Source organism: Astatotilapia calliptera, chromosome 5, assembly GCF_900246225.1.
Source record: "Astatotilapia calliptera chromosome 5, fAstCal1.2, whole genome shotgun sequence".
NCBI lineage: Eukaryota > Metazoa > Chordata > Actinopteri > Cichliformes > Cichlidae > Astatotilapia > Astatotilapia calliptera.
The window spans coordinates 10,794,146-10,821,827 of record NC_039306.1 but is presented as its reverse complement, the minus strand read 5'-3'; the positions used below and the strand labels follow the sequence as shown (position 1 = coordinate 10,821,827).

General features: G+C 40.4%; 2 protein-coding genes and 2 long non-coding RNA genes across 5 annotated transcripts in view; 2 read left to right on the top strand and 2 right to left on the bottom strand.

Moving 5' to 3' along the window:
* Positions 1-6,285, top strand: part of fer1l4 (fer-1 like family member 4) — a 36,335-nt gene extending 30,050 nt beyond the window's left edge. The window contains exons 37-48 of the mRNA XM_026167201.1: positions 475-609; positions 682-801; positions 940-1,067; positions 1,444-1,614; positions 2,180-2,334; positions 2,652-2,833; positions 2,915-3,099; positions 3,239-3,356; positions 4,225-4,348; positions 4,642-4,946; positions 5,167-5,267; positions 5,864-6,285. Of these exons, the coding sequence (XP_026022986.1) occupies positions 475-609; positions 682-801; positions 940-1,067; positions 1,444-1,614; positions 2,180-2,334; positions 2,652-2,833; positions 2,915-3,099; positions 3,239-3,356; positions 4,225-4,348; positions 4,642-4,946; positions 5,167-5,267; positions 5,864-6,044 (1,905 nt within the window). The 3' untranslated portion in view covers positions 6,045-6,285. The remainder of the gene's footprint in view (positions 1-474; positions 610-681; positions 802-939; positions 1,068-1,443; positions 1,615-2,179; positions 2,335-2,651; positions 2,834-2,914; positions 3,100-3,238; positions 3,357-4,224; positions 4,349-4,641; positions 4,947-5,166; positions 5,268-5,863) is intronic.
* Positions 2,272-4,704, bottom strand: LOC113022127 (uncharacterized). Its single transcript, XR_003272403.1, has 4 exons — positions 4,594-4,704; positions 3,183-3,251; positions 2,994-3,087; positions 2,272-2,328 (listed from the first exon to the last, which is right to left on the bottom strand). It is a non-coding gene; the product is annotated as an uncharacterized LOC113022127 (long non-coding RNA).
* On the bottom strand, positions 4,748-9,010 carry LOC113022126 (uncharacterized). Its single transcript, XR_003272402.1, has 4 exons — positions 8,944-9,010; positions 8,735-8,845; positions 5,672-5,923; positions 4,748-4,804 (listed from the first exon to the last, which is right to left on the bottom strand). It is a non-coding gene; the product is annotated as an uncharacterized LOC113022126 (long non-coding RNA).
* Positions 9,011-9,033: 23 nt separating this feature from the next.
* Positions 9,034-27,657, top strand: unm_sa1614 (un-named sa1614). 2 transcript variants are annotated; one of them, XM_026167192.1, is made up of 29 exons: positions 9,034-9,693; positions 9,880-10,055; positions 13,610-13,682; positions 13,759-13,904; positions 14,503-14,577; positions 14,804-14,853; positions 14,972-15,101; positions 15,195-15,280; positions 15,370-15,445; positions 15,909-15,989; positions 16,090-16,187; positions 17,306-17,375; positions 17,499-17,586; positions 17,750-17,798; positions 18,182-18,354; positions 19,558-19,691; positions 20,446-20,537; positions 20,622-20,808; positions 20,985-21,070; positions 21,165-21,280; positions 21,808-21,875; positions 22,634-22,741; positions 23,150-23,432; positions 23,540-23,707; positions 23,802-23,865; positions 24,601-24,644; positions 25,269-25,423; positions 25,853-25,978; positions 26,598-27,657. In XM_026167192.1, the coding sequence occupies exons 2-29, from the start codon at positions 9,930-9,932 to the stop codon at positions 26,670-26,672; spliced, it is 3,027 nt and encodes a 1,008-aa protein (XP_026022977.1). In that variant the 5' UTR covers positions 9,034-9,693; positions 9,880-9,929; the 3' UTR covers positions 26,673-27,657. The 2 variants fall into 2 exon arrangements, with proteins under 2 accessions (XP_026022977.1, XP_026022978.1); XM_026167193.1 differs by having other exon boundaries at positions 9,034-10,055; positions 23,540-23,698.
* Positions 27,658-27,682: the final 25 nt, after the last annotated feature.

Below are 27,682 nucleotides of genomic sequence, written 5' to 3'. Positions count from 1 at the left end.
TTCACCTCTTCTTCAATGACCACTAAACTGGATCAAGTTTGTGGTGGTGATGATTGCCTTACAGAGAATTTTTAATGAATTTACCTCACAAGTGATGTGACTTGTTGTGTGATTCAGTCCATCCAAGCAGACTGACCTCAAGTTTTGGTGAGATAAATTTTGCTTTTCTTAGTCTAGCACTAGTTGGAAGATACCCGTCTGTTGTACCTGCAGATTTTATGGGTGCAGCTTACCACAATCATCTGATAACTTGGTACTCCAGCTTTTTAAATTTGGCCCCTTCTGCCGTCCCTACTAAAGCAGGATGTGGATGGCTATTTTTCTCAGGTGCACTGTAGCTTCAGTTGTTTTGGGTGCGACTATTTTCTGAGTCGAGTTTTTTCCGCAGCCTTGATGCCAATGAGTAACAACAGAGCAGATTTGGAGCTGGGGTAGACTTTCAGACATTTTTCTCTCTGTGTTGTGTGTGTTCAGCTGTATGGAGGCGATCTGGAGTCAGAATTCAGTCACTTTCAGGACTGGCTGCGGGTTTTCCCTGTGTATAAAGGTCGAGCAAGCGGTGAGGATGAGGAGGAGGATGAAGAGACGAGGCTGATGGGAAAATACAAGGTAATGTATACAGAGCTGTCTGTGTATTATTCTGGTAAATAGTGTTTATTATGTACTTCTCTCTCTCCCTAGGGTTCCTTCCTGGTTTATCCGATTGAACCAGAAGACACCGAAGACACCAGCTGTCAGATCATCAAAGGAATCCCCAGAAACTCACCAGTTAAAGTCTTAGTTCGAGTCTACATAGTCAAGGTCCTTCTTGCTTACACAAACAGCTTTGTGCATTCGATAACCAAATTCACATTCTTGCCTGCAGCTGCATTGCACTGGGTTGATATCTGTTTGGACCCAATTGATGTTTATTTCCTGCTGTGTGTTTGGTGCCTGCAGGCCACCAGCCTGGCTCCCACAGACCCAAATGGTAAAGCAGACCCTTACCTCGTGATCCAAGTTGTAGAGCAGAATATGGACACCAAAGATCGATACATCCCCAAACAGCTCAATCCAATATTTGGAGAGTCAGTACCACAGTTATTATGGTTTTATTTTTTATTTTTTGCTTTTTTGTGGAACTGCTTGTTTTATTACTGTTAGTGTTGGTATTGGTTATTCGTTTTACGATAATATGTAACATTGTCTAATTGAACTTGTCTGAAGTTCTTGAATCTTAAAAAAGCCTGAAACTGACATCCCATAATCATTTGCACCAAAGCCTCCTCAGACCAGTTGTGTTGGAAATTTTAAGTTAACAAAGAATAAAATTGCACAACTTCGAGTTGTTTTTATTCAACTCTAGTTGTTTGATGCGTGTCAGTCTAGCTGTATTTGATTCTTTGTTTACCTGCCTATATGTCTCACTGTCTGTCTGCCTGTCTGACTGACTCTGTATCTCAGGGTATTTGAACTCACAGTGTCTTTCCCACTGGAGACGGAGCTGGTTATCACAGTCATGGACCACGATCTTGTGGGGGCCGATGACCGTATCGGAGAGACACGGATTGACTTGGAGAACCGGTTCTACAGCAGCCACAGAGCCTCCTGCGGTCTGGCTCTTTACTACGACACGTTAGTACCGCAAGTCATTCAAGGCTCTGGACAATGACACTTTAAATTTAATTCTACAATTTGGACACGTAAAAAATTATTTTGCTTCTTACTGTGTATAAACTATATCTTATTGTATCTTACTCATTGTCATTTAAACATAACAATAACTTCAGTACTCAAATGGCCTCCACAGTCCAAATGAGCACCTTTGGCATAAGATGGAACAGACGATTCACATCATGGATGAGCAGCTGACAAATCTGCAGTAACTGAGTGACACTGTCATATCAATATGGGCCAAAATCCCTTAGGAACAATTCCAGTACCTTGTTGAATCTTTGCTATAAAGTATTCACCCTGGAACGCATGTGATTGGTGCTTTGCAACAATCTCACTAATTATAATTTTTTTCAAAGGGTTTAATGAATCAAAAAATATATCTTTTTATTGCAATGTTTTATTTGCTCAGGGTTTAAAGTGTTAATATAATTCTGACAGTAGGGTCAAAACTGGTACAAGCAATGTCTACTTGAAGTGGCTGGTGAGTATATATGCTTTGTCTCTCTGCTGTTTCTCACTCCAGTGATGGTTACAATATGTGGCGGGATGCAAAGAAGCCGTCAACTATCTTAAATGAGCACTGCAGGAAGTACGGCATCCCGTCTCCTGAGTACAGGCCATCTGAAGTCAAAGTCCTCAACAAGATTTTCAAAGTACCACCAGACGCGATACCTGAAGGTAAGACGGAAAGAAAAGGAGAGACAGGTAGGTTGCGATTCAGCTAGATCTAAATAGACTTTAGTACTAAGTGAAGCAGTGCTTACTCTGAAGCCAAAGTAAACAGTGCATAATTGTACATCTGTAAATGAATCATAATATACAGTACAACATCATATTGTTCCATCTAGCAGCTCTGAAACTGCACCATAATCATTTTTCATACTTTATTTCTGCTGCTCGTCTCATACAGCAGCCTCCAGCTCTCATAACACTAATAACAGTAATGGTAATAACAGCTCTAACAACACTGCTGCTGCCACTGTTATTGTTATTAGACCTGCTGAAGAAGAACCAGCGGTCTCCAGAGGAGGAGGCAGAGATACAGGAGCATGCAGCCCTGAGTGTGCTGCACCGCTGGGGTGAAATGAACGAATTCATTGCTGGAGTTGTTCCTCTGGTACCTGAGCACGTGGAAATCCGGTCTCTGATGAACCAGGACAATCCTGGACTGCCACAGGTAACCATACCACAGCAGTAAGGACAACACACTGCTACAGGTGCAAATAAGTATATTCAGCTGTGTGTGTGTGTGTTGCAGGGCTATCTTCATATGTGGGTGGACATGTTTCCCACTGACATCCCAGCTCCGCCCCCCATTGACATAAAGCCCCGCCTACCTGAACAATACGAGCTGCGTGTGATCATCTGGAACACTGATGATGTGTTTCTGGATGATGTGAACCCGTTCACAGGCGACCCGTCCTCTGACATCTATGTGAAAGGGTTAGACACGCGCGCACACACACACACACACTCTCTCTAACTTGGTCTGCACAGTCATCATGCCTACATCTTGATGGGCTTACCTCTGTGTTCCTGCTTAGCCTTTAGGGATCATTGTTGTGTTGTATTCCCTGTGCAGCTGGATAAAAGGACTGGAAGGAGACAAGCAGGAAACCGATGTTCACTTCAACTCTCTGACTGGAGAAGGAAACTTTAACTGGAGATTTGTTTTCCGCTTTGACTACCTTCCTACTGAGGTACACACATATTTTGGTGATGTCTGGACCTTTTAATGTCAATTAGCCTTTGCTCTTATGTCTCCAGGGCTACAACCAGATAACTAATAAGTCTATAAAAATGTTAAAAATATCATCCTTGAATCTTTACATAAAGTAGAAAAGCAGAAAACTCCTTTTTCAGAATCAGTAAACATAAGTAAATGCGCTCTTTCTCTGGAGATGAATCATCTTGACTCTTATGTTCTTTCCTTTGGTGCTGCCCAGAAAAGGCATTTTAGTTTAAAAAAATTATTAAAGTACAACTTCAGTTATTTATAAAGCCTGAAATTACAAAAATAGCCAGGATATTTGTTTTGTACGGTAAAGATCCATTAAGATGACATAACCAAAGTCACCAAGTATCCAAAATGTATGAGGAAGGACCTGGCAAGAGTGGGGAGGAAAAGCTCCCTTCTAACAAGAAGAAATCCCAGGGGAAGGCTGTCATCTGCTACGATGAGTTGGAGTGAGGGTAAAAAAAAGAGATCAAAGAAGAGAAAAAACTACTAGACGGAGATGCTGATCTTCTTGTGGCTCTAGTGGATGCTAGCATGTCTCATAGTGAGCCTCAGTACTTAGTAGTATACTCTGCACCTTATGTACTTAGCTGTCTACCATGTAAATTTCAGGGGGTAGTGCCTTTGTGATCGCTTTTGTAAACTTCTGACCAGAAATATTACTGAGTTTCTCTATAGTTAAGACAGCAATTAAACAAACAACCAACAGTGTCACAATACATGAAATATGTGTTTCTATCTGTTAGTTATTTCACATAGTTTTCTAGAGGTACTAGAAAATGACTGGAGACGTATCATGTTTGTTAAAAATGCATCTTCTCCTTCTGTAGAAAGAGGTGGTGTACAAGAAGAAGGAGTCCATCTTCTCTCTGGAGGAGTCAGAGTTTCGTCAGCCGGCTGTTCTGGCTCTGCAGGTCTGGGACTACGATCGCATCGCTGCCAATGACTTCCTGGGTGAGGCACACAGGCTTATCAACACTGTCAATTAGGAAATGCTTAATAGCCCTTAAAAGAATTATTAGACCACCACCCAGTGTATGGTTTATACCACAGCTGCCCTAAAGTAACAATCTTGGCAATTAACAAATGAATGTTTTTATGTTTCTGTAATAGTTATTTCAGCTTTATTCAACTCACGGCTGAGCTGTTATTTTTCCATCCACTGTTTAAAATGTGTCACAAGATTAAAGAGTCCTTACCTCCGACTCTTCCACCCAGTCATTCCTCTTTTATGCTTCATCTGCTAGGTGCAATAGAGTTGCGCCTCAGCGACATGGTGCGACCGGCAAAGTCATCCGGTAAGTGTACGATTTCGATGGCGAAGGATCGGGCCAGCCCTCGATTCTCGATCTTTCGTGCCAAGAAGATGAAGGGCTGGTGGCCCCTGACTCGTCCAAAGACCGCCGAGGACTTTGAGAGGGAGGAGAAGGAGAAGGAGGAAGCCAAAAAGAAGGGACGCAAAAAGAAAAAGAAGAACAAAGACAAGAGGAGCCAGTTGAGAGAGGAGGACATCCAGTACACTGACAGCATGGGCAACACTTTCCTGTTAATGGTACAAAAATCCATCTGAATCACTTCAGTTCAAGAAGCAGTAAAATATTTATTCAATTAAATTATAGAACATCTGTGTCTGTTGGCACAAGAAGAGAAATTTAAACAGAGTTTTGCAGCAGCAAAAGCTTTTTCCCCCACTTTTGGCCTTCTGGTCTTTGAGTTTATAATGGCAAATGAAGAAAATGAATTTTATTTAACACAAACTTGTCTCTATGAAGGGAAAAGTGGAGGCGGAGCTTCAGCTGGTGACATTGGAGCAGGCAGAGGCCAACCCTGTGGGTCGGGCACGCAAGGAGCCAGAGCCTCTGGACAAACCAAAGTACTGCGTGCACTACCACATCCACACTACAACTCTTTTCTTTTTTTCTTTTTTCAAGTTAATATATTTATACACTTGAATACTCTCTTATAAATGTCTTTAACTTCCTTTTCTTTCATCTCTAAATTTCCCTGATTAATGTAACTAAAACCATTTTCTTTTTTTTTTGATTGATCTCTTTAGTGGTTGCTACAGCAGCTCATTTGCCTCCATCCCCGCTATCTCCAGCATCTTCCTCTTTCCAGCTAATCCTCTGCATGTCCTCTTTTACTACTCCAAGAACCTTCTCTATAGTCTTCTTCTTTTCCTCCTGCTTGGCAGCTCCATATCGAGCATGCTTTATCAAGTATATCCACTCTCCCTCCTTTGCACATGTCCAAACCATCTCAGTCTTGTCTCTCTACCTTTGTCTCCAAACCGCTCAGCCTGATCTGTTTCTTTGATGTACTAATTTTGTAATCCTGTCGTTTCTGGTCACTAGCAGGGAAAGTTTATTTTGTGGTAAAACACTGATGTTTTGAATTTGGTGTGACCCAGCCTGTAGGCTTCCACAGCCCAGGTGTGAACACATAAACTGTCTTCTGTTGTCTCTCCAGTCGTCCCACCACCAGCTTCGCCTGGTTCGTCAACCCGATGAAGACCTTCGTCTTCCTCATCTGGAAGAAATACAAGAAGTATATCATTGCTCTGGTTATTATCACCATCCTCACGCTTTTCATCGTCCTCATTGTCTACACAATGCCACAGCAAATCAGCTCTCTCATCATCAAGGGGTAAAGAAATGGATGGCTGGTTGTTGACCTGACCTGGCCCAGCGTCCTTTTTATTCCTCACTTTTATGTACCTAATCTGTATAACAGGTGATTTAATGTATTTATCCTGACTGCACTACATAATCAAAGAGATGTTTTACGTTTGGATGAATCCATCCTCAGAGGAAATTAAATCTCTTTCCTCAGTTTGAAACCACACTGATCTTATTTACATGTATTTTATGAACTGTAAAACTTGCAGCAACCCGATGTAACAAATAAGTATGTATGTTAAAATAAAACACTTTTCTATTCATTGTAATACGTCTAATATTGTGTATTATGCATAGTTAGGTTTATATTGGTGTTATAATTGGAAGGTAAGTCAAATAAGTACATAACCTTCTGGCATTTAGCAGTGAAGTCACAGACTGCAGACAGATGCAATGATCATACTCCATGAAATAGTTCCCATTCTTGCTGTGGGGCATATTTGAAGCCAATAAAGCTGCAAAAGTTCTTATTTTCCAGGGATTATATACCAATTAAAATAAATTATGAATACTATAAGTTATTTTTGCAAATAGATCCACCTGGACACTGGGTTCTTAAATCTAAATATAGTGAAAGTTACTCCTATTTTCAAAGTTCTCGATCAGAGTATTTTCTCCATTGTCATTTTAGCTTTGATCATGAACGCAGATGGACCTGACTAAGAAACCGATAGAAGCCGCATGTAGCAACCTGTCATTCATATGGTGGTACTGCCCTTAAAGATACCCTGCATTACTGTCATGCTGGACACTGATAGGAACCCTCCTTTACAAAATGAACATGCATTCAGTGAGACAACAAACTGATCAGGAAAGGATTTAATAACAGCACGCATTCATGACACCAAGGATCTTTTACTTTTACATTTACTTCTATGTAACTCCTGCTTGCTGTCACAATTAACAGGTTTAAGGTCAGATCTGAAAGTTCCACCAAATGATCAAACGAAACCTGCAGAGTCCCAGTGAAGGAGATTAACTTTAATTAGCTTTTAATTCTATTCAATTTGGCAGTTTTTCTGGCTTCTTTTATGCACAAATTTGGTGTGCTAATTGTAGTGGGATCAGCGTCACACCAGCACTGAGAGCTATATGATTTCTCAGTAACTGAAAGACAAAGCAATTTGCACCAAAACAATCTGAATTGAATGTCAGCTACAACAGATTCCTTACATAACGGATGGTTCTATTTCTGTGCTGCATTAAGCAATCTGTTTATGTCAAAGACAATGGCACAGAGTATAATTGCTGCTACATCGGCATCCAGCATCTACTATACAAGTAATACATGCAATGTAGTCCTATATACACAGAACATACAGCATGCTATGTAATAGTGGTCTCATACATTAGGCCTTCTACATAACGTAATAGAAGAAAGAGATTTAAAGCTGCAATAATGCTGAAGGAAATCACCAACAGGAAAGTTAATTTCATGAATGTTAGTGTATTTGGGTTGCGCTGTAAACTTTTGACTTTGATAAATTTTTAAGTGTATCTGCCACTTCCTGTTTTTGCTCCTGGCAGATCACCCAAATAAGGTAAAAAAAACAAACATAAAAGCTGAATCTGCAGTTCAGGAATTTAATACGTGGTTCTCCAGATATTTTTCCAAAATATTTGACTCCATAGACAGCTAAGACAACGTGGTAAGGATTTGTCAGTGCTGATTTCTGATCTCCGCTTAAGTAATTTCTCTATGTTCTGTCATTGTGCCTGTTAACAGCTATCACAGCAGAAAATTCAAGTTTTTTAATTCTGTAGAAAGGTGAGAAACAACATAATTATGAAGTGAGATGCCACGTCTCTACTCACTGTGGTTATGCAGAATTAAAACCACAGTTTCTTCCCTTCGCAAATAAGTTGTGAAATTAGATTAACTCATTCAAAATTAATTGGCTGGGATTTGAACTGCAGGGACAGAAATAAGGCTGCCTCTGTGTAGAAGTTCTTGCACTGAAGTTATAGAGCACACATTATTTCTGTCATAACGACACATTTAGTCTGGTGTAGGAGAACTTTGCTACATCTTCCTTTAAAAAGATGTACTGTTTTCTAGCTTGACTATTATATTTTCTTGGAAAAAGGCTCAATATCACACCTAACTTTAACAGTGGGACATTTTATTATCTCATATCTAAAACAGGCATCAAAGAACTTTGGATGTTTCCTTGTTTGTTAGGGGTATTTAAGTAATACGCTGCAGTCAGCTGTCAGACTTCATTCTTATCTTCTGTCAGAACAACAGGAAGTTGGAAGTAGCTTGTTTATAGCGGTTTGCTCTGATTGTTTCCCCTAAAACTATGATAATGATGGTTGATGCCAAGACAAACTTTGGCTTTTTGCCTCAGACACTACAAAGGAAATTATGTCAGAAGACGACTAATTGTGAACTGAGGCGACCGTGTAAAGAGTGGACCAAAGTTCCTGCACAACAAGAAAGACCGATAAAGTCAAACAGAAAACTTCAAGTTATTGCTGCTAAATTATGGGTCGTACTTAGTTTTTCACAGAACTGGAGCGAGTCCAATGGACCTTAGCTTTTAACATGCCTGTATATACCCTATGGATCCACTAGTGCAACAGATCCAATATCAGCAGATACATCGATCAACATCTGTCTGATAACATTATATCAGCGAATAAGATGACATTTACTTACGTCATTAGACAACAACTGAACCGTGGTGTCGCATCGGTTTTTCACTGGCTAAATGCTCAAAAAACGTGAAGTTCTTCGAATTATTTTTAGAAAGATTTTTGGGTTGGTTTGCTAAAGAAGAAAATAAAAATAAAACTATCAACCCAGAATTAAATTAATATATATATATATATATGCATGAAGTCTTTGGATAGGTATTAGCCGCTTACATGCTGGTCCTAATTAAGCCTGCCGGCTGAAACCAATTTAATTTATTTGTTTTTTTTTTTGAAAACGAGTCGAAAAAAGCACAAACAGGGATTTTCAGATTGTGGGGTCTTTGAGTAGCTAATCCTGTTTTCATGGTTCCTTTTCTTTTGAAACTAACTTTAAAATGGCCGTTTGTGGAAATGTAACTCCGGTTGAGTGATTTAAGCGAACAACGAGAGGACGCAGGTGTAACGAGCTGAGGTTTATTTGGAGGAGCGTGCGTTTCACACTCCTCCCGGTCAGCAGTGCGCGCGGCCGCGACAGAGGGCTCCGCCGCTGTACACCGTGAACGCGCCTCTCCATGCGGTTTAAATAAAGGAGCAAAAGCAGGAAAAGAAATATCTGTGACGAGAAGACATGAAGCTGCGGCTGAAGCCGACAGCAGAAGCCGCTTTTATTGTCTCATCTGAGCCCGGAACCGGTGCCCGGTGGGTCCGGTTCTCCTCTCCTCTCCTCCGCTCTTTGTCAGCGGGTTCACACACTGACCACACACGGGCGGGTTTGCTGGTTTTCTCTCAATGAAGACGCTCTATCGGAGACCGACTCGATCTTAGGACGTCAGTGAACCGGCGGCGTTTTAATCTTTTGGTTGTTTCGTGCAGAGAGGCTGGTGGGCTTTCATCTGCTGCTGGGTTTAACCACCTTTGTTTGGAGAAAAGAAGCTGATGCTGCGGTTCACTCACACTGACGGAGGAGGAATCACCCAGCAGGTCTTTAATTACCCATTTCTTTTTTTAAATCAGCCAGTTGATGCTAGTTTCTCTTACCGGGACTGTGGGAGTCTGGACGTACCACTGATGGGCTCGTTTCAGCTGTATTTTTAATTTTTGTGTGTTGTTGGTGACTCTACGTTGCGCTTGGTGTCCTCGGTCTTTTGTGTGGAACTGGTCTTTCAGTTCCGGACTGTCCTGGTTCTCTCCCGGTCCTTACCGGCCTCAGGAGCACAATGCCGGAGTGTGTGTCGGTATCAGAGTTCGTCCAGGAGGTTCAGGAGGACTGGAACTCTCCCACTACCTCCTCTTTCACCTCCAAGATGATCAGCTGCAGGAACACAGTCTACCTGCTGGAGGAGGTCAGTACTGACAGAGGAGGGGTAGCAGGTAGTGGTAGCAGTCTGAAGATGCTTATCGTGCAGATTCAACAGGACGGGTGTAGGCTACCTGATGAATGAGATTATCCGTACACGGTAAATTGATTATTTGGCTTCTAGCCTACATTCATGGCCGGACCTAAGTGCTCAGGGTCCCCGGGGAAAATGAGCAGCTGTGGCCCCCACTCAATCCTTCATACCAACCCCTCTTTGTGTGAAATGTACAGTTTTTCCTTTTAACCCTGTCTCCTACAAATGACAACATTTTTATATTATTTGCATGTGATTAACAAATCACAAAGGCCTTTGCACATTAATTGTTTATACATACTTACTATAGATGATAAATGCCTGCAAGCATGAAACAGTTTATTCCTTTTAAAATTCTTCTTGGTACAAAAAAAATGTAACCGATTTAAATTTGTCTCCTTGTGAAGCACAGCACAGCCTTTCTGCTGTGTTTAGATGGTTCCCTTTTAGTCCTGCTTTGACTAATGCATTTTAAAACCTCAAACTTGCAAAGAGAGCAAGTATCAACTTGTGTGTCAAAGTGTAACAGCCTTTATATTGACGATAATCGCTGTGAAGAGAGTTGGGTCAAAGAACTACGACACAGAGTGTGCGACCAGGAGTGTGCAGGTCAATTTCTTTGTGATTCATGAGGTTATGCACTATGAATTTATTGCCATTGACGGTTTCCATTAACTAACGATGACCCCTGGTGCTTAGCGTTGTTGGCTTTTCAGCTTGCTATTCACAATTTCATTTAAATGTCTGTGCTACTTATCCCAACCTTTTGACACAAACATAGACTCACCACACTCTTGTTAAACAGACTAATCCACATTATAACACACAGTTCTGATGGTTGGACTGTTTTACCTCGATATGTCTTTTAACATTTGTTTAGTCACAGGTCTGACGACATTATGGTTTATAAATATTATCCATTGAGCGGCTCCAGAACTCTCGCTGCTGTGTGGATGTTTCATTATTTTCACTAAATTTCAGAGCCATTTATGAAAGAAGTTGCAGAAAATGTTACCTCTATATAATGCTATTGCAAGAAGCTTTTGACTGTCATGACTGGGTTTCATGACATTGACTACCAGCTCAACACTTGGTTCTATAGGAGTACAAGGCAGGCCTCATACAGTTTGTATGCCCACACCTCCTTCACCACCACCACTGCCTCCAGCTGTTTTCAAGGTTCACACTGAAGCATTCCCAAACCAAATGAGATGCACAAATCTCCAGGAAGGCATCCTGGTCAAATTGCCCAAACCCCTTCAGCTGTTTTATTTTAACAGCAGTGTTTGAGCTTGTCGCCATTATATCGAGATCAAAGCCGCTGTAGACAAAAGCTGTGTAAACTGGGCAGTGTTTTGACAGGTGACAATCATTTTTACTAGTTCAGATATATTCTTAGTTACTGCGTACAGAAAAAGTAATGCATTCGTGTATTACTGTACTTTGAGGAAAGTATCAGATTCCTTATCAAAAAGCAATTCACTCAACTGTTTGCTAAATTCGTGCATTGTTTTTAATGACTATACTAGAGCTACATCTTCCATGTTTTACTTATTAATCAAAAACATGAATCTTCTTATTTACTGTCAATCGCCCTTCGAGCTATCATGCTTATTGGTGAAGAAATGTGATCATTTCTGTTAGACAAATGCTTCAGTCACTGAAGTCCAGCTTTTGTACTTCATTCACAATCAAAGTGTTGCTGTCACTTTGAGTTTTTGGAGGAAGACACAGAATCATGCTATGCAAAATTTGTCAAAACACAAGGGGTGCAAATGGTTCTTTAAATCAGCAGATTGGTAGCATGGCTAATTAGCACAAAGCTGTTCCTTAACTACTACTCATCTTATATTTGCAGACATGTTGTTTACAGCCTTTCAGAACATCCTTGAATTGAAACAAAAAGCAGACTGTATCTCACTACGAAGTTTGACTAAAATAACATTCTGCAGTAACAGCAGTTTCTTTTCCATTTGTCTGCCACGACTTTCATATCACCCTTATAGTTTGCAGTGTGCTTGCAGGATTTCAGAAGGAAACGCGGAACAAAATCATGAAATGTTTACATCCGAGTTTTGTCTAAACCTTCCTTTGCATGCAAATTTGCAAACATTTTGGACCCTTCATCCGAAGACTCAATGGACTGAAGCCCTTTAAATATTTACATATACAGAAGTAATTTCTTAATGTTAAAGTGATTAGGTCTAAAGTTAGAACATTTTATAATCTACTAAAGGTCTTAAACAGTTTGTAAATTTGCTCTGCTACTGTGTGAGGTCTGAGAGCTTGAATGGGGATGCCCCTCAAGCCAGCAGGCAGCGCAATTCCCTCAACAGTGGAGCTACTGACCCCGAGCCTGGCCTCAAAAACACTGCCCTTCTGCCCCAAACATGTACCCCCAACAGTGTTGGCATATGTTACCATGGCAACAGATTAATCATTCACAGCTATGGTTATTTGATGATAAGAGAAGGGGCCAGAGGGATAATTACGTAAAGGATGTTCTAGCTTGCACACTGGTACTGCATTCAAAGGAGGCTGAAAAACTGTAAATTACAGATTTAATTTTATAATTTCTAATTATTTATAAAAATTTTTTAGAATAAACACCCATATGGTGGCATACCACCTGTTTATAGTGACATTTATTTCATGTGTGCAAAGTTTTAAAGCCACGAATAATAAGCAACATATAGACAGTCCAAGCTTGTCCAAAGATAAATTCCCAACAGGCAAAGATAAATGTTATTTCACTGTTTGACAATAAAGTAGAGCATATTAATAATGCTATGAATACCCCAAAATCTGCTGCAGATAGGGTCATTTGTTTAGTTCCTGTCATATTTTTTTGCATAATTATCACTTTTCTTTAATTTTAATGGCATTTATGTCAACATCTAGGTCATAAGGACACCTTTGAAAGTTGAATGTGAAAAAATCAAGCAAACCCTGAAGCTGTTTAAATGTAATTAAATGATAAAATTTGAAATTTGTGGTGGTTTATTGACGTAACACAGTATTTTCAACCCTAACATTTCCAACTGCAATAATAACAACCATCAATCATCATTTCCACACTCAAGTTGTAGTGTCAAAAAAAAAAAAGTACTTAATAATCAATAAGAAGCAGCAGCACATGAAAACTGGCAGCCTCCATTAGATATGTGGTCTGACACATTCAGAAATAATCATGTAGAAATCGTTATACAAACTATTAACCTGTTAATAACTGCTGAAGGTAAAAAATTAACATCTTCTCAGAATGGGGAGAAGAGCTTCACTGTGGAGTTTCATGTGGAGATTTTTAGTGATCAGACGATGGTTCTCACACAGGAACGTTGCTGCCATCAAGCGATGTCATCAAGTTTGTCCTCTGTGTGTATGTTGAGTCAGCAGGTGAATTACTACCACCTCCCCTTCATGCACATGTACACACACATGCACACACTGCAGGTCCACACACTCTTTATTAATGTGTGTATGGTTTGTTTTTTTGTTTTTTTCAGGTTCTGGACAGCGACAGGTTGGTGCTACAGAAGATGAAGAAAGCTGCAAAAGCCAAATACACATCAGGTCAAGGTACACACCCCAAAATATACACGCACACATGCACATCCCCGTATTGTTCCCTTTACTAACAGCATTTCTGTGTCAGAACACGTGTCTCATTTGGAGCAGTACATTAACGCGATGGAGAAGCTGTCGGTCAACTGTCACTCAAACGGAGAGACGGAGGTTGGCTCCGCCTTCTGCCGCCTGGCGGACTTTTCCAAAGAGCTCCTCTCTCCCATGAAAAACCTGGTGAGTGATAGCAACAAAACACCTCCAGCTGATGAGTTTCTACTTAAAAATCTGTAACTTCAGTTTGAAAAAACCCTTAAAATGAGTCTTTGCTCTAGTTTGAAAATATCTGCCTCCTTCCTTTACAGAAAGCCCCATGTCGAGGAGCGCATAATGAGTTCATTTGCAAAATGACTGACTGACCAGCATCAGCTACATGATTAAATACAGACTTTTTGGTTCTATGTTATGACGAGTGCATTTTATTATCATTTATTGTCCAGTTATTCTGGGGTTTGAAAATGAGGTACTCATATTTTGATTGCTTTATTTAAATCCGCTGTGTTGGTGTACAGAAGCAACATTACTGTCACTGTCCGATTAAGGACCTAACTTAAGACCAAACTGTAGTTCTAATTACTATACATCTGGACGGCAGTAGACCGTAGTGAGCTCGTGACACAATCCTTGTGTCATATGGTTTTGTGCTCTCTGTCAAAGTCATAATCACCTAAACTGTCTTAATGTTTTTCATGTTAAGCAGTTCATAGTGTTACCCATGATGGCTTTGAGCAGTATGTGTTTTCCCTTTAGATAATTTATGTTTCTCTGTGTTCAGCTAAAGAGCATGCTCCACAACATCAACTTCTTCTTGGACTCTCTGGTTAAAGGAGACCTGAGGGAGGTGAAGGGGGTGAGGACATTCATCTTTGCTTAGTGCATTCATACCACCTAAATAACTCGTATGAACTATAACAGTCACGAGCCTCTGGCCAGTGTTTCTGTCAACATTTCACCAGAGTTCAGTCAAAAAAAATGAATCTTTGTAGTCTTTTTTTTACTGTTTAGCCTCAGGATGCTGCTGCTTGTGTTCAGTAAGGTAAATAATTCTAATTCCAGTTTCCTTCTGTGTCTCCTAGGATCTGAAAAAGCCTTTTGAAAGAGCGTGGAGGGATTATGAGAGCAGATTGTGAGTGACACTGAATTAACTTATGTTTATTTGCTAATATCTAAGACTGGAAACTTTAATACGTTTGTATTAGGGGCAGGAAGATTTTTAAATTAAAGTCTTGAAACTGTGTGTGCAGTAAACAGGTGGAGAAGGAGAAGAGGGAGTTAGCTCGGCAGTATGGGATGGTGAGGAGTGAGGTGAGCGGAGGAGAGATCGCGGAGGAGCTGGAGAAGGAGAGACGCTCCTTCCAACTGAGCATGTGTGAGGTCAGTGACTCTTCCCCTTCATTTCCATTCTTATTTATTTTATTTTTTAAATGTGCAGCTTTCCTTCAATCGCTTCTTGTCTTTTTCCCTCAGTATCTAATTAGGGTCAATGAGATAAAGACGAAGCGAGGAGTCGACCTTCTGCAGAACCTCATCAAACACTACCATAGCCACAACAAGTAGGAGCTCACACAAACACAGCTTTGGCAAAGCTACATACAGTAAACTGGAATGGTTCGATTTACTACATCTTTATGTTTGTGTTCAGTTTCCTGCAGGAGTGTGTTTCCACCACTCAGAGGCTGAAGCAGTACATGGATGAGCTCAACGGAGTCCTGACCACGGTACAGGAAGTGCTAACAGCAGCAACACTAGCAGCAGCCTTTAAGTGCGGCTGGCAGATTGTTAATGATTTGCACAGAGATTAAAATCAAGTCATTTACTTTAAAAAAAATTATTATTATGAAGAATACAACATACAGAATAGAGACATTACATGAAGTAAGAAATTAAGTGATTTACTCTCTTTTTGACTTTCCTTTTGGAGCCAGCCTTGAGGAACTATACTTTGCCGCTTGGTTGTGCCCTGTCTCTGCAGTCACATGATCAAAACTCATCCATTCATACAGTAACTGATCAGCTCCAGCTCTCTACATATGTAATATACCATGAGAAGTAAACTCGTGATGATTTAATCCAAAACTAAAAATGGAAATTTGCTGAGTGAGATTTGGACGGTGTAAGCGCGGCAGCAGCATGTGATCCTGGATTAGCTGAGCTCTGCAGGTGAGCTGTTTGTGTGTGCAGGTGAAGCAACGTCAGGATGAGGAGAAGAGACAGCTGTGCACACTCAGAGATCAGCTGAGGCCGGTCGTCCACACGGAGCAGGTCAGAGACACAGACACATATGTGCGCTATTTTGCTGTTTGGACATGCAAAATAATGAATGTGTGTCTGCACATGTGTGTGTGTGTGTGTGCGCGTGTAGGACTCTTTGCCTAAGCAGGTGTACAATATGCATCAGCTGCTGGGAGACAAACAGTACGGGACGGAGAGAACAGGATTCCTCTACAAGAAGAGTGACGGGTAAACACACAACATAAAATAACCTGCACGCCTTTTTAAACATTCACAAAGCAGTGCAATTAAGTTAAATGCCTCAATTACTCTTAATGTGCAAACTGCATTGGTAGTACTGATTTTTTTTTTCAATTGCAGTATTTTAAAGAAATCATTTAAATTTTAAAACCAAACGGTACCAAAGCGTTGATAAAATAGGGCAACTCATATAAACAATGTTAAATAGTTAAAAGTATCTTCACCTTGACCGACATTTGTTCCTCGACATTAATAACGCATTTAGAAAAATGTATCTGACTTGTGCTCTTAATGGAGTGTCCTTAAGCTTTTTGGTGCTACTGACTGTTTGAATTTGAATAGTTCTTGGACCACTTAACCAACATCAGCCTGCAGCCGTTGGTTTAATGTTGTTATATAATCATGGTCATTGCATCATCTCCTTTTAAAGGCTTGTGTCTCATAGCTTAAGGCACTCTTTTATTCTCACTGTTCTTTCTAATATTGTGGTGTCTTTACCCTACAAAATGAAGTGCCTTGAGGCAGCTGTTGTGAACTGGCGATATAGATATTGAACTGACAAGGAGCGACATTGCACATGTGCTGGATTCGTACTTATATTTGTGTGTGTGGATTATGGAATGGCAAGAAACCGGCCTTTGTAATTTGTTCCCTCCAGACTGGTCGATGTTTTCCAAAATATTTATGTTGGATGGGGGAAGATGCTGCATTTATTGTGAAAATCAGGGAACAGATCTCTCTGTGTGCACCTACAGACTGTATATAAAACATGGCTGTAGATTTCGGGTTTGAAAGGAGGTTTAAAGGGAGAGTACCTGAAACTTATGCTTTTCTAAGGCCTCAGTTACACATGTGACTGGTTGGCGACCCACTGGAGACCAAAATATGCTAGGGAAAATGTGTATTCCCTGACAGTTACTAATTTGCTGTAGACAAGTATGTGTTTCAAGCAAATGAAGGGCTACTCTGGCAATCTGCTAATCACCAAAACTATAGGGTGGTCTTCCTTATTGATAAGTTGCTACAGAGCGAGGGCACTAAGACACTTGGTGATAGTCAGCGCTATTAGGATCACTAAAAGGACTAAAACTGTGTTTGTGTTACAGGTTGAGGAAAATGTGGCAGAAGAGGAAATGTTCAGTTCACAACTGTTACCTGACCATCGCGCATGCTACTGTGAGTGCATGTGTATAAATGTATAAAGAGATAAAAACATCAGGAAAAATCTGTTTGGCTTAGTTCTCTTTGCTGTCTATGTTTTAACTGAATCTTATCAGCAGCGTTCTTTCTGCTTTTCAGCCGAACAAACCTCCCACCAGACTCAACCTGCTCACATGTCAGGTTAAACCCAGCGTGGAGGATAAGAAATGCTTTGACCTTATCTCTCGTAAGTGTCACTAAATGCTATTCTACATGTACACTGAAGTCGTACATAATTAAACACAAGATAAAAACTGCATGCATCCAAATATAAATTTAAATGCATGTAATCAGTATTATGTACTGTATAAATACGTCTCTGTAAGCATAAGATACACCTTTTCCTGCAGATAATCGGACCTACCACTTCCTGGCTGAAGATGAAGCTGAGTGTGTGGCGTAAGTAAAACTTTCTTCGGGCAGGTTGTTAACAGGCCACTCTGCTAAGTTTACACGTACAGTATGAGTTATGTTTCTGCAGGTCTTGGGCAGTATGATTGCACATGTGACACTAGACACTAAACATTACAAGTCTGAAAATGTTTAGTTAGACAGAAGGGGAGTTTCCTTTGCTGCTCCACAAACTTTGCACCTAAAGAAGTGAGATGCATGTCTCTTGAAACGCTGTCTGAGAGAGGTTGGACTGAGATGTCAGCGGCCGTGTGTGTGTTTTTAATATAGTAATGGTGGTAAATTGTCGGACTACTCTTTTCTTGTGGTGCTCACATCATCTTGGGTCTAAAAATGAGAACACATTATTAAGAAGTGTTGTTTGTTTTCAGCTGGATGTCAGTGCTCACTAACAGCAAGCAGGAGGCTCTGAGTATGGCTCTGGACGGGGGGAGAAAAGGAGGAGGAGGGAGTGAGAGCAGCGTGGAGGATCTGACCCGAGCCATCACCGATGACATCAAACGGATGCCGGGAAACAACAGCTGCTGTGACTGTGGCGCACCAGGTAATCAAACCAATAAAGTACACTAGATGTTATGCCGAAGAGATTACTGATTTAATTGTGTCATATTTAATCAAGCAAATAATTGAAAGATTATTTTGTGGCAAATAAGACAGTTGAATGAATAGCTTAGTTTAATTCCAAGCGTGTATTTAATATTTATCTGCTAAATGTTATATAATTTCTTATTAGCAGTCTGTATTTCTACAATCAGGTGGTTTGTGCCAAGGTAGGCTTTTAATGTGGAAAAAATCTCTCTCGCTAAATGAAAATAAAACTGAAGTTGTCATTTTTGGCAGCTTTGTCAATAATCACATCGATGGCACTCTGGGCCCCCTTTCCTCCTCCTGTAAAACACATGTAAAAAACCTCGGTGTCTACATTGATGATTGTTTTAAATTGAATAAGCAGGTGAGTGCAGTAGTCCAGTCCTGCTTCTTTTTTTTTTTTCCTGCTTCTTTCAGTTTAGACAGCTAGCCAAGGTAACACCATACCTCCCGGCTAATGTCTTTGAACGTGCCATTCACCGTTTCCTTGCTTGCAAATTGGACTACTGCAATTCATAGTATTTTGGTCTCGACCAGGCCTCCATTCATTGTCTTCAGATGGTCAAAAATGCAGCTGCTCGCCTGCTAACTGGTACCAACTGGAGAGAGCATATAACCCCAGTTTTAGCTTCTCTACACTGGCTTCCTGTCTCCTACAGGATCCAATTTAAACTTTTACTTTTTGTTTTTAAGTCACCTAATGCCCGAGCCCCTCCTTCTCTGTCTGAGCTCCTCTCTGCTTATGCTCCATGAAAAACCATGAGGGACAGCATTAATTTTGAGCTTGACATCCCACGGACTTATCTCAAATCTCATGGCGATAGAGCCTTCTCTGTGGCAGGTCCCAGACTCTGGAATAGTCTCCCCCTAAATATTAGATCTGCACAAACACTTGATCGATTTAAATCACTACTAAAGACACGTTTCTATGCCCTGGCTTTTAACACACTATGGCCCAAGCATTTTGGTCTTATTTCAAATAGTTTTAGTTATTATTTTAATTCTTTTATTGTCCTATTATTGTTATTATTGTATTACATTGTTGCTTTTTAATGCCATTTTTACATTGTTAAGCACTTTGTGCAGCATCTTCTATCTGGAAATGTGCTATATAAATAAATTTGACCTTGACCTTTGACCTTGACCTCTCTTACTGTAGATCCTGGGTGGCTGTCTACAAACCTGGGTATCCTGACCTGTATTGAGTGTTCAGGCATCCACAGGGAAATGGGGGTCCACGTCTCCAGGATCCAGTCTCTGAGCCTGGACAGTCTGGGAACCTCAGACCTGCTGGTAGGTCAGACCTGTTAGCTAATGAGCTTATCAGTCATGCTTTCCAGGTGTAACTGGGTTCACGTCTGAAATGCTACTGTGCAGGGCATTTACATGTGCTCAGCTGAGAACTGTCATTAGCATGTGTCATAGTTTCAGTTAGCTTTGTGAACAGTTATCAAAGACATTTGTAGAGATAAACTCTCAGGTAGTTTCAACGTTTAGAGTCTTTTTTTTCCTGCTGTGCATTTCCATTGCTTTGCAGCTGGATCTTTACTATTTCAGTGCAGTGTGGTTTATTCTGACATATGTAATGTTAGAAAATATTTAACTAAATGTCAAACTTGGTTATTTAATGTTAATTCAGAGAAGAGATTTATATCCATGCAAGACATAATAAGTTCCAATTCTCAGTCAGCAGTGACCTCTGACAAACTGAAAAAGATTGTAACGTTACATCTCGATGCATTCTCAATCATCCAGGTAAGTAAATCCCCAAAAGTTGATTCTGTTCATCTGGGCGTAGCGTTTTCAGTGGGAGAAACGTTTCGTCACTCATCCAAATTACTACTTCAGTCATGACTGAAACTAGCCATGAGTACCGTTCACACAGAGTTGGGAGAGAGTCCCCCAACTAATCCAATCTAGCTTATTCTGAGGTTAAAAATCATGATGATTCTTATTCTTGATACAATACCCACTGAATGGGTATTACATGGCCCTCATGTTGTTTGCCCTTGACTGTGAGCTCTCTCTCTCTCTCTGTATCTCCCAGTTGGCCAGGAATGTCGGTAATTCTGGTTTTAACGAAATACTGGAAGCCAACCTGCTGAGTCCGTCACTGAAGCCCTCTCAACACAGCCACATGTAAGAGACGAACACAGGTGCACACACTCAAAGGAAATATTTCACACTCTAACAAATCTGATGTTGTATATTTTTGACGTGCAGGCCGGAGCGTAAAGACTTCATCCTGTCAAAGTATCAAGATGTTAACTTTGTGAGGCGGAGTCATAGCTCTACTTCGGCGCTGCGACTTCGTCTGCAGGAGGCAACCAAGAGCTGCGATATCTACACTCTGATCCAGCTGTACGCTCAGAGGGCAGAGCTGAGCCAGCCACTGCACGCACACATACAGGTAGCTAAACATACTTGATACAGGCACACTGATGTGCATGTTGGATTGCACGCACACACATACAGATATAAAAAACCCCAGGTATAATCAGCTACACACGCACAGCTACATTAAGATGCATGGTATTAATAATCTGGGAACAACATAATCTCAAGAGATTGTTTTCTTGCCATCAGGAGAAAGGAGAGACAGCGCTCCATTTAGCTGTCCTACTGGCTGACAGGACATCACTGCACATCCTGGACTTCCTGGCTCAGAACTGGTCAGTCTGCTATGGAAACCTTTGTTACACCTCAGTGTGTGTGTGTGTGTACCTTTGTGTTTACCTGCATGTTTTTCTTTTTCTTTTTTGTCAGCTCTAATGTTGATACACAGACATCAGCGGGAAACACGGCGTTGCACTACAGCTGTCTACACAACAAGACCGACTGTGTGAAGCTGTTGCTGAGAGCCAGAGCCAACACACACATCAGTAATACACACACACACACACACACACACTTGTATAATGTATCTGTCAGAGCTCTCATTTATCAGTTGAGCATCAACTGTGTGTAGAGGTTATTTAATGTCATTCTGATAAAGCATATGAGAAAAATGTCAGACTCTTCACATCCAAAATAATCCGAGTTCACCAGGATTACTGTCCCAAAGATAAAACACTCTTTATTTCAAACAACCACATCATCCAGAGGTTCACAGTAAGGATCGCAAAGACAAACTAAAGATAACCTGAAACAGAAGATCAGTGTCTGTAGAGTTGTAGGTCTTCAGCCTCACTCTCCATGTAGAGTCACCTGCCTTCTGCGCCCATGCCCATCGACTCCAGCCAATAGATGAGGCCCAATAAAAAACAACAACACAGGAGGACTGTCAGACAATAAGTAAAACGCACAGTTTTTAGGTTTTTACATGTAGAATATTTTTGGTGACTTGGATAAACTGATGATATTTGGTAATTATTTCATTATTAATTAATATCTTAACCGTTTATTTCAGAGAACGAGTTAGGAGAAACCGCTCTGGATGTGAGCCGCAGGTTGAAGCACACCCATTGTGAGGCACTGGTGAGGTCATCGCTCTGATTACAGATTCACATCAGACTGTCTGATAAATCAGTAACCACCTGTTATACTGTGTTATCACCATATTTGACCAAGATGCCAGAGGACTAAATTACTAGTTTTTTAATTTTTAAAAAATGTATTTAGCAAGATAAATGATGGTCTGTTACTATAATTAACTGCACAGCAATGCATCTTATATCTTTAAAAAGGCGTCAAACATGGTGAAAGCCCCAGTTTAGTGAGTCATATAAGTGGAGGTCAAAGCTAGCAGACTATCTTGTCTATAGTGAGCTTAAGTCACCTACCTGTTAATTTTAGTCTGTGTTTTAACTTGATTTTGTATTGCTGTTGTAGCACTTAATATTTTTACTCTGTTGCAGTGGTTTGTGACTGTTTGCCTGTGAAACGGTACTTACTTGCTTACCTGTTAACCAAAAGGCGTTGATAAAGTTTCACATTGAACACCTGTGTAGTTTTTATAAAAGAGCAAAACAGATACAGAGCTGAAACTAATTATTTTAGCAGGTTGTAAACAAGTGAATTTCTGTTGTAAAATCTGGCATTTTAAAGGCAGTCTATAGAGAGGCACCTAGTTTTTGGACCTATCCTCAACTGACCATCTTTTACTCTCAGCATAGATTGTTAAGCAGCATGCAGTCAAATACTGCTCAAACCTGATAGGTCAGTAGCTCCTAAAGCCTTGTCCCTTGTCTTTGAAGGTGATCCTCATTTACAAATATTTTACTGTGTGTGTGCAGTTGCAGAAAGCCCAGTCCAACCAGTTTGACCATCACGTCCATGTGGAGTACGAGTGGAGGATTCGTCATGACGACCTGTACGACAGTGATGATGACTTTGATGACAAGGTAACCATGGCAACTGACAGGCTGCTGAGTTGAGATTTTTACAAAAAAATGTCCTCAGAGTAATTTAAATGATGTCACTGCCTTTTCTTCATGTTCTGCTTTCATATATAAGTATAAGGGGGATATGTTACTTGTATTTATGATTTACTCTACTCTGCTATCGGAGTTTTGCACAGTTCACAATTTGAAATAATCCTTATTTTATTGGGTTATGGTGCAGCCCATTGGTTTGTACTCTGTTTGAAATAAACATGTTTGGCTCCCTTCCTCGTTAGAGTAAAAGTCTTTGTGCATAAAATCTGCAGTTTAGTCATGATGCTCATAATGAGTTTTAAGCTATCGATCTTTATAAATTGTTCACTGCTTTCTCTCTGCTAACGTCTTCATGTGCTTCACCCTCTGTTTCAGAATGGTCCGTTGAAAAAGGAGCGCTCCACTTCCTCCTCATCCTCTTCTTTCACCCCCTCCTTCTCCTTCTCCTCCCGTCCCTTCAGCTTCAGTCAGTCCAACTCCTCCTGTGTCACGTTGTCCTCCTCTGGAACACCCGGAGGACCAGCTGGAGGCCTTCTCAGTGTGGGGAGGAGACTCGCCATGGCTATGGAGCTTCACAGCCATCCCGCTGGCTCCGTCCCCAGCCCACCACCTCCTCCTCCATCCTCTCCTGCGCCCCCGCTGCCTCCCAGGGTCAAAGGTCAGCTTATATAAACATTTTTTAAATGTTTTATCTGGTTCAACGTCTTTCTCTGGCTTTACCTGCTGCCTGAATGAAAAACCTCAATGCTCTCTTTTGGCTTTCAGCTCCCAATGTTCCTCCTCCTCCACCTCCGTCTGGAGGAGATGGTATGGGGGAGGAAGAAGAGGGAGAGGGTGAGGTATTCTTTCCCCTGACAGGAAATAGAAGGATTACCCCTCCCTCTCCGATCGCCGTCCGACACAAGCGGAGCTGCTCTGAGTCCAGTAAGCACGGTAATATCTGAGAAACACACTGTAATTAATCAGTCAGAAGGATACTGTGTTATTAACTGTGTGTGTGTGTGTGTGTGTGTGTGTGTGTGTGTAGATTATGGGTTGCCAGCCAGTCCCAGGATATACAGTGGTCCAGACTCCTCCTTCAGGAAGTGTGTGTGAGTATCCACAGCACTGCATCGAGCACATCCAGGAAAAATCTGTCTCATGACCAGTGTTGTGATCATCATTGGTGCAATAGCTGCTGCATTGATGATCACAACACCAGTTGTGTCTCTTTATTATTTTGTAAAAGTGTGTTGTTGTTTTTTTTGTTTTTTGTATGAATACAAACTCCAGGAGCACTACAGGAGTTTGTATGTACAGTCCAGTGTTCTAAAATGGTCCACTGAATTTTGTGTTTTTGTATCCTAGCTTTAAAAAAGAAAAAAAAGAAGCTAAAATTTAACCTTTGCTGATGAAGCTTATAATTGGATGTGCGATGAAGGGATGTCTCACAGACCGAGGTGCTATTCTGCTCATGTTGTTGTTCAGAATTCAAACCCGTAGAACAAAGTTTTAAGCAAAATAGAAACAAATTAATTTTAGGAGAGATCCTAAAATTTGAATTTGTTCAAAATCTGTCAGAGTAAATTTATTGGGACAGACAGCAGATATGAATATTGTTGGTTTATTATTTCATACATGATTGTAAAAGAATTAAAGAGGACATAAAAGGTTAAAGCTGGAACTTTATTCTTAAACAAAGTGAAGCAGTTTCTACCTAGATAAATTGAGGTTGTACTGACCTCTGGTGGATAGGAGGTGAAATACAGGTCAGTGTGATGAGCTTCAAAACACCACAGACAATAACACGGACTCCTTCTCTTCCCTGTCTGTCTCTGTTTTTCCAGTCCAGCTTCTCCTCTCAGCTCACTGACTGAACGATCTGACAGAGGTACTTCCTGTCCCAAAACGTCTTCTGAGACCTGAGTCTGTTTTACGTATCAAGAGTCTGTTAAATCCATTATGCCTATCTGTGATAAATGTTTACAGACAGCGTGCACCTACAGTCTTTAACCAGAGAGCAGAAGAGCAGACAAAATCTGAGGATACATTTTGGCTTCTATGAGTTTACACTGACTTCTATGATGGTTTTTTATTTTTTTTTATTTTATTTTTTTATTAAAACAAAATTTATCTGCAGTTTTAGTGAAAATTCCAAAATCTTATCTGAGGATTTGCTGCTTTTTCTTATTTACAGCACATGTGTTGCTTGTGACTGTTCCAAAAAAATGGTTATTTTATCTGACAAAGAAGTGAATTGAATTTAGAGATTAATATTCACATTATTTAATATATGCAAACATGTATTACTTTACATGCACAAAAACGCATTATTTTTTTTAAAAATAATTTAATTTAGTCATTTCAGGTCATTTAAAACTTAATTATGACTAATTAATAATGCATTTTAATGATTATTTTTTCTCTATTATGAAATTGTAAAATATATATTTAATGTAATTATTGTCCCTGTATGAACGAGAATGTACTTAAAACCTGAATCTTTCTGTCTGAGGTTTTCGGAGGGCGGACAGTGAAAGTGGCTCCTCCCATTTCCAGATCCTCAACAGTAAGGCACCAATAAATGGCTCTCCATCCAATCAGCGCTCTCAGAGCTTTGAAAGTGAAAGCAGAGGCTCCGCCCCTCAACCACTTCCTCGTAGATCACTGGTGAGATTTTTGAAAATATTTAACGTCCCATCAACCTTGCAGTGTTTTAATGTTAGGAAGAAAAAAAAATCACAATCCAGTTGCTTCCGCAACACGTTTGCCATCATCTTTCAATGCTGTGATTACAGCCATTGCCCAACTCTCTGTGAATAGTACTCATGGTCTTTGATCAGTGGTCATGACAATTTGCATAGTAATGATCAAGAAATCCTTAATAGTAAAGGGGTATAATTCAAATAATTTGTGTGCAGGTACAGTAGTTATGCAAGCAAAAGGTACAAAGAATGAGCATAAAATGAAAGAAGTGAATCGATATCATATTTGGACAACAGAGGAACAAATTCCAATTGGCAGTACAATGAAATCATAATTGCTACACTGTGATACATGAGCAATAATGTTACACCTGATTTGGTATGTATCAATTAGCCTCGAGGAGCATCCAGTCGTCGGGTTCAGGCGCTGTATGACTGCCAGGCCGACCACCATGACGAGCTGAGCTTTTCTGAGGGCCAGGTGCTGGTGGTCCTGGGACAGGAGGACAATGATTGGTGGGTAGGTATCAGTATCACCAACCCGACCTCTCATTAGAGCCTCGGCCGGCGGGTTGGAGAAAATCTCACAGTGTGACCTCATCTGTCCTCTGAACTTAAGTCTGTACTTCAGCTGAAACATATGCCCAGAGGCCTGTTCTGGTAAGGAGAATTTAAAGCTTATAGGATAAACTTTGGGTTTAGCTGGATTTTCACTGCTAACAAAGGTGGTTCAGTTCTTGCTAGGATACTCTAACCTGTGCCAGAGCAGCTTATATTAGTCATCAGCATGTATGAAATCAAACTGCTATTAACTAATTCTCTGGAAAAAATGGCATCACCATTTGTGAAAGTGCTCTTGAACCTCAGTAGCTTTTATAGATCATCTTTCTATGATGAGCATTAAAAAGAAATATAGATTTTTTTAAAGTATACGTTTTACTGTTGATATTACCTTTGCTTAAAAAGTTACCAGGGCTCAAAATCAAATCTTTACCCCTCCTTTAGAATTAAAAAAAAAAGTACATAATACGAAGGCAAAATTTTGCAGTGATCCACTCAAGTGGCTCTCACTCTTCAAACCTCTGTTTGACTACATGTCCAGTGAACATTAAGGTAAACATCTCTCTCTCTCTGTGTAGCATGGTTACATAGAGGAAGAACCAGACCAGAGAGGGTTGTTTCCGTCCTCATTCGTCCAGCCGCTGTCTGACTGATGTGAAACCAGAACTGGGCTGACCTCAGACCAGCACAAATCCAGATCACCGCAGAGCTCTGGAGAACCAAACCACATCAGAACACCTGATCTGCAGATGGACCAGGTCAGATGTTCAGAGGCTTCAAATGTTCATGGTCCTGACACGGTTGTCACAGCAACCGGTGTTCCTCATGCCTTCAGTTACCATGGAAACATTATGGATGACCTTCAGTAAAGACAACACATTATTTTTATGTGGCTCCAGTTAGGTCAGGAAAAAAACAATGAGACAGCCTCGGACAGACCAAACAGCCAGCACTCGAGGCTGCTGTAGCCCGGACTTTATTTATTTACTCAAAAAGCAAAAAAATATTTAAGCACAAAGGGCAAATCACAAGAAACAGCAATCCCCTGGATTTTTATTCTGAAGGTAATCTGGGCCTCATTTTCTTTTGATTTTATTATAATTTATTTATGTTTTCTGAATTTGTGGCTAGCCAAAACACACAAGCTACTGCTGCCACATTTTAGGTTTCGATAGACCCGGACTCAGGCCATATTATTGATCAGATCTGTTGGTTACAGCTGCTTACTCGGATAGCACAAAACACTCTGAGATGCCAAGGACCAAAGCTCTAAAGTGAGATATGAAAGGTGGACTTCATGGGAGACTCGCATTTCCTTCTAGTTGCCTTCGATGTCCCAAGATATCACATCGCCTCAGTGAACACAGCAGTGTGTTGCTGCCACGTTTGCAAAATGAATTTACTCAGTGCTCAAGTCTCAAAACTTCTCATTATAATGAGTTACTTCTGTCGTGATTAAATAATTCTGTTTTAAGAAGAACCGTTGTATTAACATTATAACCAGGGATGGAAAGTTTTATAATTATTATTTTATTTGGCTATTTGAGAAAAATAAGACCTAAAATTCAATCTCAGTAAAAGTACTGAGTTATTTTAGACATAGTTAAACTTAAGCAACAATTAAAAAAAAAAAAAGAAGCTTATGTAATATACATATATACTC